We start from the raw sequence: 13,810 nt of genomic DNA on the forward strand, positions 1-13,810 counted from the left end.
CCAGTCACTCAGCTCCAAACCTGCTCTCCCTCCCACAGGAGTGGTGGCTCTGTGTGAGGCTGGAAGGGGGACTTTGCCTCTCTGAGGCTTATCACTTATCACAGTTTGCTTTCCAGTCATTCTCCCACAGGCTTGAAGGTCAGGGAGGAGTTAAAAACATCTTCCTGTATCAGTGCATTCGGCCTCCTGAGACCGTGAGACGAGGTGGGCAATAATATTCTGATGGCGGGTGGTACGTGTGACCACCTCTAGGAAATATTGGGTGCTAGGGCCCCTGATTGTCAGCTCTGTCCTACACCTGCTTGGGTTAACAGGCAGAAGGGAAACCAAACAAGTTTTTACTTGACACTGAAGAACCAGATGTAAACTTCTCTCTATTATTTACTAGCCCTGTAATTCCAGGCAAATGACTCAAACTATTTAAGCTTCCTTTGAAAAATGGAGGCAAAAACTCCCTACCTCACGAGGTTATTGGAAGCCCAAAATAAGTAGTCCAAGTCAAAATCACACAGCTCAGTCCTGATCCGTGGAAATGGGCTCAATAAATATTTTCCTTCCTCTGTTTGTAGTAACAAATGGGTGTTTTGAGAATTTTTCTTTGATGAGTTCCTGTTGGGGATTAACTATTAATCCTTCCCCTCCCCCATGTCCAAAGATCATTGTTGGAAATTAGGTCACGACCTCTGATGGAGGCCATGATTTCAGTGTCTCCCTTCTCTCTACCTCCCAGTGGAGAGCTGAAGGAGGCTTGACAGCGCCATGCGGTGCTACTTGCTGTGTCCTGCAAGTCCTCCCAAGTGCAGTGCGAGGGACTGAAGATAGTACATAGGGAAGGGGGACATGGTATGAGTGGGCTGCTGTGGGAGACAGGGCCTGGGGCTTTAGAACAGTGAGAGGTGGACACAGAGACACAGGCCGGAGACCCCCAACACAGCTTTATTAACCTCCCAGGCTGATACCAACAATTATTTCAACTAGATGTGAAATAGGACCCAGGAGTGAGGGGGACAATGACACAGGGCCTGAAGGTGTATGGTGGGACTCAAAGCCCCTGAGTTACTTATCACTTAATAACCCAAGATGACAGCCCCACGCTCCTGCCACTGGCCCTGCTGCTCCCCACCCTGCTTTAGCCACTGCCCCCTGTGTGACAGAGGGAGCTTCCATTGCCATCTGGAGACCCGGGTAGAGGCTGGCCCATCCGATCCACACACCAGCAGGGGCCTCGGCGCTGTCCCTGGGAGGAACGACACTGGGGAGAGAGGCACACAGATGAAGGGTGAGGCCCGAGGTGGGACGGAACTCTGCAGCCTGAGTATTCAGAAATACCTCAGGTTCCTCAGGACAGTAGGGCCCTGGTTTCCCTTCCCCCTCTTCACCCATTAAGTTGTACCCATTCTGCTAGGACAGAAAAGAGTTTTCAAGTATGACTCCCAAACCAACAGCACCAATAGCACTAGGGTATGTATTAGATATATAAATTCTCAGACCCTGTCCCAGACCTACTGAGTCCGAACTCTGCACGTAGGGCTTAGCCATCTGTGTTCCCAAGCCTTCCAGATGATTCTGGGCCTCAAGTTTGAGAGCTACTGAGAGGCCACTCCTTGGGGACTTTAAGTCCTCTACCACAATGTATACTTAGATATTTTTTTTTTCTTCAGTGATGGGGATTAAACCCAGGACCTTGTGCATGCTGGGCAAGAGCTCTACCACTGAAGCACAATCCTCAGCCCTAATTATTCTTTATGTTTGTGTGGGTGCTAAAGTTGGAAATCCTGATAGGCAGGGACAGTGTCTTATTTAGGCAACTCTGTAAGTGCCCCTCCCCATTCCTTGTACTGGGGAGGAAAGGCCTCATCTTACCTGCCGCTTCCGATAGAAGCCTCGATGGTCACAATTTGGTACATAGAGGGTGTGAGACCCTCTGAAGACCTCAGTCTGGAGTTGCTGTAGCACTGAGTCCAGGTGTCTGCGGCAGGGGCCCTAGGGGAGGGAGAGCGGTGGCTCAGGGCCCCACAAGCCAGGATCCCCCAGACCAACACTGGAGACTTATCCAAGCCACCAGAAGCAGTCTGAGATAGAAGTCTCCAGGGTTCCCCACCTCTCCTGCTCCTACCAGCCCCAGACTCACCATCTCAGTTTCTTGGACACCCCCAGGATTGTGCCGAGCAGGAGTGGTGGAGGTCCCTGGATTCTTCTGGTGGTCTCTGCGGTTCACGTCCTGTGGATGAGTGGTGCCTCCTTGGGGTTTACTCTCCTTTGGATTCTCTATGGCCACAGGAAGAACAAAGAGGCAAAAGATCAGCTAGGTGCCATGCAGAGAAGAGTCCTGTCCACCCCTACCCACTGGAATGGAGGAACAGAGGGCCTTAAGGTGTAGGAGAGAAAACCATGGGAGGTTAGAAGCTGGCTCCTCTGCCTCATCCTAGCCAGTTTCTTTCTCTGAAAACAGTTATATTACTTTTCCTGACATTATTCCCCAAAGTAATTTTATTTATTTATGTATTTATTTATTTTGGGGCCGGTCATTAAACCTAGGAGTGCTCAACTACTGAGTCACATCCCCAGCCGTTTTTATTTTTCATGTTTTTTTTAAAGAGAGAGAGAGAGATAATTTTAATATTTATTTTTTAGTTTTCGGCGGACACAACATCTTTGTTGGTATGTGGTGCTGAGGATCGAACCCGGGCCACACGCATGCCAGGCGAATACACTACCGCTTGAGCCACATCCCCAGCCCCTATTTTTCATTTTTAAAAAATATTTTTTTTTAGTTGTAGATTGACACAATATCTTTTATTTGTTTGTTTATTTATTTATTTGTTTGTTTGTTTATTTATTTATTTATTTAACATGGTACTGGGAATCAAACCCAGGGCCTCACCCGTGTGAGGCAAGTGCTCTACCACTAAGCTACAACCCCAACCTTTTATTTTTCATTTTGAGACAGGGTATTGCTAAGTTGCTTAGGACCTTGCTAAATTGCTGAGGCTGGCTTTGAACTTGTGATTTTTTTCTGTCTCAACTCAACCCCTAAAGTCACTGGGATTATAGGTGTATGCCACTGCACCTGGCTTCCCAGGGTAATTTTTTTTTTTTTTTTGGTACCAGGGATTGAACTCAGGGGCACGTGACCACTGAGCAACAACCCCAGCCCTGTTTTTTGTATTTTATTTAGAGACCGGGTTTCGGGCTGGGGATGTAGCTCAGCTGGTAGAGTGCTTGCCTTGCATTCACTAAGGCCCTGGTTCAATTCCCAGCACCACACACACAAAAGAATATGAATCTAGAAACAGGGTTTCATTGAGTTGCTTAGCACCTTGATCTTGCTAAGGCTAGCTTTTAACTCGCAATCCTCCTGCCTCAGCCTCCCTAGCCACTGGGATTACAGGCATGTGCCACTGTGCCCGGCTCCCAGAGTAATTTTTTTATTTTATTTTATTATATATTTTTTTTTTCAATTTTTTAGGTGTAGATGGACACAACACAATGCTTTTATTTTTATGTGTTGCTGAGGATCGAACCCGGGTCCCGCCCGTGCTATGCGAGCGCTCTACCGCTGAGCCACAATCCCAGCCCCCAGAGTAATTTTAAGGCTTATAAAGAAGAGGCATTTTGAAAAACAAAAATTGAAAACAAATTTTGCACTACTGATTTTTTTGAGGCTTTTAAGCTATAGGTGAAAAGACCTGGCTGTTCCATCAGAAGCCACAAGGGGGTGCACCAAGACAGGAAGATGGGGCAGGAAAGCAATGATGTAGGAGGGGATCAACTGGGACCCAAATGGAATGTATGTCCTGGCTGTGACCCTGCTGTGACTCAACCTACCCCTCCCAAGTTTGACATGTGATTTCTTTGGGGGCACTGCAGTGGATACCTCTCCCTTCTGTTCCCCTGTGGCTCAGTTCAGCTCAACCTTATTAGTCCCAGGAGCATGTGGATTCAGCCCTTAGCCATGATGCGAAGAAGGTTACAAAGGTACAAGGAATGAGGGGTTTCCAACCTGTGGGTTGCTCTTACTCTAGAGAAAGTTTCTGATGAGAGAGGTGGTCCGGTGGAGCGTCCAGGAATAGAAAAAGGTAAAAAATAATCCAGGGCTAGATTAAGGCAGGGAAGGGAGAATGCACTGCTTGAAATTTGCCCCAGCTATAAATAAAATTAGATATTGGAAGGAATGCAGGGATGGTCTTTCCTTCTCCATGCCCAGGGACAAGCTCTCATCCGCCTTCACTACCAGCGACCCAATCCGACTCTAACCCTTGTTTCTCTGGTTTCCCTATCTTTTTAAGACCCAGCATTTAGTACCTCAAACTGCCTTCTTTGACCCACTCTAATCGCCCCTTCCAGGAGGACCTCTGGAAGCCTGGACTCAGGCACTTGGGATTGAAAGAGACTCCAATTTCATGTCTCATCCCTCCCATGAAAGAAATCAGGAACTCAGATGCTCTGGGATGGGGGCACTTGCATTTCCTGCTTCCTCCCATCTCCCTGTTGCCCCCCCATCTTTTGAGTGCTGACTCACTTTGATCCCACCCATCCAATGACTCAGCCTCCTTTGCTCTTCCCTGGGGTAGAGCTGGGTGGGGAGCTCCAGTGGAGGGTTTTGAGCAGGTTTAAATCATAAGCATGGTTTGGCAAATTCCCTCTTTTCCCACCTCCTTCTTTCTTCCCGGGCTCTCCAGGGCCTACCCACTCTCCCCCGTGTAGTCTAGTACAGCTCTGGTCATCTTCTCCTCTAGACCTCAAGTTCAGGTGCTTCCAATTCTGACATTAGGAGGAAAGCAACTATTGCTCAATGTGCAGAATTTGGGTGTCTGGGGTTCCCTTTCCTCCTCCGAAAGGAAGGAAGCTGGGTCCTGTCTCCAGCTTGGGCATCCAGGGCTGAAGGAGCTGGGGCCCGTGGGATGGCTCTAAAACCCTCTATCCTCCTCCCCAGCCCTTTCCCTCAAGGGAGAATAAATAGAAGGAGCAAAAAGGAAAGTTAGGAGTTCATTTCCTACTATATTCCTAGATTCCCTAGCCACATCCCAGCCTTCTGTTCCCTGCACTTGCCCCTTACCCCCAGAGTGTGCCCCTTTCCTAAGGTCAGGGAGGAAGAAGCAGCACCGGCCAGGATCTATCTCGCAGGGCTGTTCGCTGCGTCTCTAGATCCGCGCGGGGAGAAGTGCGGGTCTCAGGTGGGCGGGGCAGGGGCGGAGCGCGGACTCACCAGCGGCTTCCCGGGCCGGGCTGCAGCGGCCCCTGCCCAGCAGCAACGCTCTCAAAGGCGCCTCCTCGTCCTTGTGCGGCTGGCACTGTAGTCCCGCGGCGCAGTTAGGGGTGTAGACCCCACACTGCTGCCCCTCTCTCCTGAGACAGCCCCCGGTTTCTTCACAGCCCTCCGCCGGCTGTCCCTCATCCTCTTGCGCGCAGCCCCCAGGACATCCCACCTGCATCCCCTGCCCGCAGCCTGGGCACTGCGCCAAGGCGCCTGTTGGGCGGGCAGCAAGCAGCAGAGTTAGCAGCAGCAGTGGTGGCAGTAGCCTGTAGGGGGTCATCGTCAGGATTTTTGCCCCCGTCCACTCCTTTCAGAGCAGTCGTAGAGTAGCTGCTGTCCGTTGCCGCCCCTCTGCCTTAAGTAGCCGTCGGTCAGGGGCCGGCCCTTTAAGAGCCAGGTGAAGGGGGGCGGTGGGGGAGAAGGCAGAGGCTTTCCCTAAACTGGGTGGGACTGGAGAGCCCCCCCCACCACCTGGGTCCTCCCCACTCTTCTCTCCCCGCTCCCTTCCCAGTTTCTGTTTACTTCCCAAATTGCTCTGGTTTTTCTTGCTTTGTTCCTGGGAATCTCGCCCGGAATTTGGGAGCTGTACAGCTGGCTGGAGGGACTGGAGGGTGGGGAGGAGTGGAAGAAGGGAAGGACTGGAGTGAGATGAGGGGGAAACCTGAAATCCAGTTTGTGTGTATGTGTAGGAGTATGAAAGGCACGTGGAGACTCGGGTTTGGAGTGAGAAGATGGGGGGCTTAAAAAACGAACCGACAAGGGAGCGAGGGGAGGGGGGGACAAATGCAAAGAAAGAAGATGGAGATGATGGATCATGGGGTGTTGGGAGAACCTACTGCTGACGGAAGAGACCCAAAGTGAGGAGAGGAAAAGCAAAATTGGGGAAGGGGAAGAGTAAGTCTCCCTGAGTATTGTCTATGGGGAGAATAGGTTTAGGGAGAGTAGGACTGGGGTAAGATGATAGAAGGGGTTCTGGGGAGCTAGGGATAAAATAGGGGAGAAGGTGGAGAGGAATACACCTGGAGTAAGCTGCAGGAAGCCCTAGCATTGTGGAGTAGTCACGTTGAGTCTAGAAGGACTGAAAAGGGGCTGAGTGTTCAAAGTGAAAATTAGCCAAACACCTGGGAGTTAGGGAAAGGGGGTATTATCCAGCTGAAACTCTGGAGTGTGGGGGCAAATTTAGATGAACTCATATTCTGGATGTTCTTGGGGGACAGTGGACAGAGAGCAGACCCCACCCCACCTCCCAACTCTTTAGGTTATCCTTCTTCATTCCTCTCCTTTCCCTAAACCTGTCCTCCTCCTCACAAGCATGCAACGCGGTTTCTAGATTTCTCAGGGTATGCTTTTGTGCCCAGGAGGCTTTGGAGAGGATCTGAGTGTTTGCATCCAGACACTTGCCTGCCTTTCTCAGCTGGTCTGTCTTAGCCGCTCCTGACCAGCCCTTCCTTCTCCAGGCAGTGCCTGGCCAACCCCTAGCACTCCAGCATCACAGGATAAAGGAAGAGGAAATGTTTCCTTCTGCAACCCACACCCGCCCAGCTCTGGGTTATGCAACAACCAACTCAATCTTTCCTAAAACAAGGACTTCAGGCAGTGACTAAGTTTAAATTCTGGGCCCCCAAGCAAGAGTTTCAGCAAGGACTTTCTGAACTTTGGGACAAATACAATATAAAAAGAGCCTCATTTGCAGCCCCGCCTTCCAGGGATACTCTGGGATCCTAGCATCTGCATTTGGGAAGTAGTGTTTTCCCCGTTGCCCTGAGATACTCAGGGCAGATGGGACAGTCTGGGAAGAGAAGGAGTGGGTAACAGCTCTTCTCCACCAAGGGCTCTGTGACCTCCTACTCCCAAGCTCTGACCCCAGGGTGGGGAACTTGGCTCCTGGGCCTAAACTCTTATCAGTCTTTTGTTTCTTTTTTGGTGGTACTGGGGATTGAATCCAGGCCCCCATTCTTTTCTTTTTCTTGTGCCTGCTAGGCCAGTGCTCCACCACTGAAGTACATCCTCAGTCCTTGCCCCTGCCATACACACACACACACACACACACACACACACACACACACACACGCCTTTATTTTTATGTGGTGCTGAGGATGGAACCCAGTGCCTCACACATGCTAGGCAAGCGCTCTACCACTGAACTACAACCCCAGTCCCCCCAGTCCCTTTTATTTTTAAAAATTTTAAAAATATTTATTTTTTAGTTTTAGGAGGACACAATATCTTTATTTTATTTTTATGTGGTGCTGAGAATCAAACCCAGCGCCTCACGCATGCTAGGCGAGCTACCACTTGAGCCACATCCCCAGCCCCCCTTTTTATTTTTTATTTTGAGACAAGTTCTCACTGAATTGCTTAGGGCCTCACTAAATTTCTAAGGCTGACCTTGAATTTGAGATCCTCCTGCCTTAGTCTCCAGAGTATCTGGGATTATAGCTGTGAGCCACTGAACCCAGCATGGTTTGCTTTGTTTTGTTTTTGTTCTGCATGTGTTTCTTTCTAGGGTCTTTCTCCTGGATTTCCGCTTGTTGTTCCTGAATGAGATGGAAAAATCTATAGGAAGTTGAACAGGGGGGAGAAATGGTAACTTGCAGGGTCCCAATGTGCCTTTTGGGATATTTGTACTTCTCACTGGTAGTTTATTTTGCCTAGCAATCCCGGCACCCTGCTAATTTCTAACATCCACCACTCCCTCCTCATCTGCCCTCCTGCCCATTCTCCCTGCTTTTGGTTCCCACTGCCCCCTTGGTCTCTTCCTACAGTCTAAGCAGGATTGCACAATCCAGAATAGCTCAAGGCACTGCACTTCTCCTTTCCTCCATCCTTCCGGTATGAATATCCAGAGTTGTATGCCCAGCTATGCTGGGGGTCTCACAAGTCTCCTTGCAGACAGGGGCCAACTGAAGTCTTAACTTCCTCTGAATTCATACATATTATTGTGTTGCTATTTTATATTTCTTATTACTTTTTTTTTTTTTTTTTTTTTTGCAGTAGAAGTAGTGTTCTGCTACTGTATTCCCAGCCCTCCATTCTTTTTTTTTTTTTTTTTTTTGGTACCAGGGATTGAACTCAGGGGCGCCAAACCACTGAACCACATCCCTGGCCCCCCCTTTAAAATTTTTTTTTTTAAATGATGATGTACCTTTATTTTATTAATTTATTTATATGTGATGTTGAGAATTGATCCCAGTGCCTCACACATGCTAGGCAAGCGCTGTACCACTGATCCACAACCTCCACAGCCTTTTAAAATTTTTTTATTTTGAGGCAAGTCCTCATCAAGTTGCCTAGGGCCTCACTAAATTGCTGAAGCTGGCCTTGAACTTGTAATTCTTCTGCCTCAACCTGGCAAGTCTTTGGAATTACAAATGGTCACCATGTAATTACAGGTGATACCATAGTGTGTCACCATGCCAGGCTATTCAGTTTAGGTCATGGGCTAGGGCTGTAGCTCAATGGTAGAGTGCTTGCCTTGCATGTGTGAAGCACTGGGTTCTATTCTCAGCACCACATAAAAATAAACAAATAGGGCCCGGGGTTGTGGCTCAGTGGTAGAACTCTTGCCTAACACATGCGTGAGGCTCTGGGTTCATTCCCCAGCACCACATAAAAATAAACAAATAAAATAAAGGTATTGTGTACATCTACAACTAAAAAGATATTTTAAAAACAAGAGTATAGGGGCTGGGGATGTGGCTCAAGCAGTAGCGTGCTCGTCTGGCATGCGTGCGGCCCGGGTTCCATCCTCAGCACCACATACAAAGAAAGATGTTGTGTCTGCCGAGAACCAAAAAATAAATATTAATAAATTGTCTCTCTCTCTGTGTCTCTCTCTCTTTAAAAAAAAAAAAAACAAGAGTATAGGTCAGTTGTTTTGTATGATATTTCTCAGTTTTATTTTGTCTGATGTTTGTTCTTTGTGTGTGTGTGGTGGGTGGGGGTGGTGGGGATAGAGCACAAGGCCTCTCACATGCTAAGTGGGTGCTCTACACTGAGCCAAACTCCAGCCCTAGACTACAATTTTGAAAGCCAAGACCCTGTCTTATTTATTTCTAAATCCTCAGGGTATGAGATATATAGTTTTTGTTTGTTCAAAAGTGAGGCTAAATAATTACTCCCCCACCACTTTTTTTTTTTTTTGATGGTACTAGGGGTGCTCTACCACTGAGCTGCATTCCCTGCCCTTTTTATTTTTTAATTTTGAGACATGAGCTCACTAAGCACTAAGTTATCAAGGCTGGCTTCAAATTTGTGATCCTCCTGCCTTAGCCTCTTGAGTAGTTGGGATTTACCTCTCAACCCCCTCTCCTGGGACTGCTTTTGCTCTCACCAAAAAAGGCTAATATTTACTTGTGTCAATTCCAAAATCCTTCCAGAAGGATTTTGGATGCACTGGAAGCTGGGGGTCCAGAAAAAAAAAAAGGTATGGGGGGATATTCTCAAATCACTTACAATCTAACTAGAAATTTAAGACACACACACACACACACACACACACACACACACACACACACACAAATAGCTAACTGTGGTGTTTCATGCCTGTAATCTCTGAAGAGACTGAGGCAAGAGGATCAGAAGTTTGAGGCCAGTCTCAGCAACTTAGTGAGACCCTGTCTCATAACAAAAAATAAAAAGGGCTGGGGATGTGGCTCAGTGGTAGAGTGTCCCTGGGTTCGATCCCCAGAAAAAAGAAAAAAAGAATAATACAAACTAAAAAACTATTCTAAACTGAGGGGAATAAAGAGGTATAAGTAAATGTAATGTGGAATCCTGGATTGAATCTTGTGAAAGAAAAAAGACATTAATTGAAAAATTGGTGACATTTGAATAAGATCTATAAATAATTGTACCAACATTAATATATTAGTTTCAATGACTGCACTATGGTTACATAAAATGTTGATATTCAAGAATACTAGGTGAAGGGCATATGGAACTCCATGTAATATTTTTGCAAGTGTAAAATCGTTTAAAATTAAAAAACATTTTAAATGAATTATAGACAAATTAAAACCTAAAACGTACCTTTTTTTTTTTGGTACTGGGAATTAAACTCAGGGGCACTTTACCTCTAAGCTACATCCCCAGCCCTTTTTGAGACAGTGTCTCTCTAAGTTGCTTAGGGCCTGGCTAAGTTGCTGAGGCTGGCTTCAAACTTGGAATCCTCCTGCCTCAGTCTCCCAAGTCACTGGGATTACAGGTGTGTGCCATTGCTACTGGCTACATTTTTTAAAAACATAACACCAAAAACGTGATCCATAAGATAAAACTTGATAAGTCATACCATCTTTACAATTAAGAACTTCTGCTCTTTGAATGACACCGTTAACCAGCTACACTGGAGATTAGCTTGAACAACTAGTGAGACCCTGTCTCAAAAAAAAAAAAAAAAAAAAAAAAAAAGGGCTGAGAATGTACCTCAGTGGCTCAGTGGTAAAGTAAATACCCCTGGGATCAATCCGCATTACTACACATACACACATAAACACACACACACACACACACACACACACACACACACTGATAAAATTAAAGGAATGACCACAGCCAAGTATGGGCAAGGATGTGCAACAACTCAAATACTGATACAGGGGGCTGGGATTGTGGCTCGGCAGTAGAGCACTCGCCTAGCACATGTAAGGCCCTGGGTTCGATCCTCAGCACCACATAAAGATAAATAAATAAAATAAAGGTATAAAAAAATACTGATACAGTATTTCTATGAATTTAAAATGGTGCAACCACTTTGAAAAACAAATTGGAAACTTCTCAACAAGTTAGCCATGGAGCTAGGGTTGTGGCTCAGTGGAAGAGTGCCTGCCTAGCATGTGTGAGGCACTGGGTTACATTCTCAGCACCGCATATAAATAAATGAATAAAATAAAGGTCTATCAACTAAAAACTATGTATAATTTTTTTAAAGGGTTAGCCATGCTTCTATTGGGTAATCCAGGCAATCATTCCTAGATATATGCCCCAGAGAGAATGAAACACATGTTCTGCTGTTTGGAAAAGTAGCCCCAAAGGCTTATGTGCTAAGTACTTGTTACCAGCCTCTGAATCTATTGGGAGGTGACATGTGACCCTTTAAAGTTGAAGCCTATTTAGAAATGTCCCAGTTACTTGGGGGTGTGCTCTTGAAGGGGGTATTGGTAACTTAGTCCCCTCCTTTGTCCCTCTTATTTTTTTCCATTTAAGAGCAAAGTAAGAGGATTTATTTAAGAAATAGGAAGTGGAGCTCCTGCAAGAAGGGGTCCAAACAGAGGGTTGCCTTCCTTTATGCCTCTTTAATGCTAGGTCACAAGGTGAGCAGGCCTCCTCTGCTCACCATGATGGACTGTGTTTCTGCAGTCCCAAAGCAATGGGGCCAGTCAGTTACTGAATGAAATCTTCAAAACTGGGCCAAAATAAACCTTTCCTCTTGTTAAGTTGATTTATATTATTACAGTAACTGAAAGCTAATACATGTCCATACAAAGAATATTGTATATAAATATTTATAATAGCTTTATTTTTTTAATATTTATTTTTTAGTTGCAGCTGGACACAATACCTTTATTTTATTTATTTATTATAACATGGTGCTGAGGATGGAACCTAAGGCCTTGCACTGCTAGGCGAGTGTTCTACCACTGAGCCACAACCCCAGCCCAATATAATACCTTTATTTGTAATAGCCCAAACCTGGAAACAACCAAATGTTCATCAACAGATAATGGATAAACAAATTGTGATATATCCAAACAATGGCATACTATTCTGCAATAAAAGGAATAAACTATTGGTGCAAGAAACATGGATGAATCTCAAGATAATTACACTAAATAAAGAAATCAGACACACACTCCAAATACCATTTACATGTAATTCCTCTTATATATAACATTTTAGAGAATGCAAATAAACTGCTATCAAAAAAGCAGGTGAGTGGTGTCCTAGAGATGGGAGGGTGGAAGGGAAGCATCATAAAGGAGCATGAAGAAACTTTTGGAACTGATGATATAGTCACTATTGTGATTGTGGAGCCATATTCATGGGTGTATATTCAACATAATGATTGTACACCTTAAATATGTATGGGTTATTGTTTGTCAGTTATACCTCAATAAGACTATTTAATCAATTACATGTAGATGCCAAGCATAAATTACCAATTAGGTCCTGAAAATACCAATGGACTAGTCCTATATCTGGAATTTGAAGATGAGGAAATTCCTAGTGCCATCAGCCATTCTGGAAACAATTTCTTTTGCCAATTCCCTCCATGTCAGGACCTAGTTAGCTAGGTAGTTTATGAAACGAGACCCATGTGGGCTGGATAGGACTCTGGCAGCCACTCACACGTCACACACTCTTGGGACTTGATGTATTTTCCTAACTCAGAAAGAGGAGTGGAGGAGAAATGATGCAGGACCCAGGAGCTGGAGATGAGTTGGGTTGGGTAGGGTAGCCATTCAAGACTGTGTACTCCAGCGGCAAGAATGGAGCTAAGAAGACACATGCTTCAATAATTCTTGTTTGTGGATGAGAACAAGACGTGACCTTTCCGTCACACAGAACTGAAGCTCTAATCCAAGTTTCCCTGTTTTCTATTCACCCCTTTTCTGCCATCCATTTTCATTATGCCAAGTGGCCACTGTTTGTGTATGATATGTGAAAGGCTCTATCCTTTTGGATTCAACACTTTAGAGTATCTAGTTAGGATAAGATTGAAATAGATCTGAGGTCTGAAGGAGCAGAGACAGGTCTACATACGCAATCGAAATAAGACTGTTATAAGTGTAAATAAATAAGGTGCTACAGAGGAAGGAGAAATCTTTCTGTATGGAAAAAAAAAAAAGATTTGGTGATAGCAGGAAACAGGCGAACTCCTCATTCAAGAGTGCGAACTCCCCACAATGGCAATAAGGTTTTCAATAAATGTTACTGTCCTTCCTCCTTTCATATTCTGATCCGACCTTTCATTTATTCCTATCAAACTTCTCGGCTCCTGAACAGCATTGGGTTTCATGCTACTGTCCTTTTTGCATCTTAAGTTCTCTCGTCCCGGAATGGAATGTCCTTTTCAGAATGAACGAACGTGACACGAAATGGAGCTTGAAAGAGAATAAAGCACATGGTAACAATTAAGCACAAGGGCTACGGAGGCCAGCCTCTGGCTCCTAATGCGTAAAAAGGAGATAAAAGCAAAATTTATTTAATAAGGGTGGTAAGTAGATTAAAGGGGCATTCCTGTTAAAGCTTTTAGCATCACATATGGCACCCAATGAGCGTTCAGGAAATGCAAAGCTTGAGCGAGCAGACGACCTGACCTGCCCCGCCCCGTCCCGCCCCTCCCCGCTCCGCCCTGCTCCGCCCAGAAGCCACCCCTTGACCAGCACCCCTCAGCCCAGGACTCCCAGGTCTGCGTCGCCACGTCTCCTCTCCCGTTCTCCTGATACCGGGTTTATTAGACCCGGCCCAGCGCTCGGTACCCGGCTCACCGGGCCGCGCCCCACACTCTGCTTGCGTCCTTCGATTGGCTGCTGAAGGTGCCCTTCATCAAAG

At 46.1% G+C, this 13,810-nt stretch overlaps 1 protein-coding gene across 1 annotated transcript; it reads right to left on the reverse strand.

Moving 5' to 3' along the window:
- Positions 1-916: 916 nt before the first annotated feature.
- On the reverse strand, positions 917-5,734 carry Igfbp6 (insulin like growth factor binding protein 6). The gene is made up of 4 exons (XM_026398785.1): positions 5,210-5,734; positions 2,132-2,268; positions 1,864-1,983; positions 917-1,252 (listed from the first exon to the last, which is right to left on the reverse strand). Exons 1-4 carry the CDS (start codon positions 5,535-5,537, stop codon positions 1,130-1,132), a joined length of 708 nt encoding a protein of 235 aa, XP_026254570.1. The 5' UTR covers positions 5,538-5,734; the 3' UTR covers positions 917-1,129.
- Between the last annotated feature and the right edge of the window lie 8,076 nt (positions 5,735-13,810).

Source organism: Urocitellus parryii, chromosome 5 (assembly GCF_045843805.1).
Source record: "Urocitellus parryii isolate mUroPar1 chromosome 5, mUroPar1.hap1, whole genome shotgun sequence".
Classification (NCBI taxonomy): domain Eukaryota; kingdom Metazoa; phylum Chordata; class Mammalia; order Rodentia; family Sciuridae; genus Urocitellus; species Urocitellus parryii.

Excerpts from the sequence above, each read along its gene's own strand:
- Igfbp6 (XM_026398785.1), bottom strand. The coding sequence starts at position 5,537 with ATGACCCCCTACAGGCTACTGCCACCACTGCTGCTGCTAACTCTGCTG. Across the intron at positions 2,269-5,209 it reads CCCGGCCCGGGAAGCCGCTG|AGAATCCAAAGGAGAGTAAA; the intron begins GTGAGTCCGCGC and ends CTGTGGCCATAG. Across the intron at positions 1,984-2,131 it reads GTGTCCAAGAAACTGAGATG|GGCCCCTGCCGCAGACACCT; the intron begins GTGAGTCTGGGG and ends TCCCTCCCCTAG.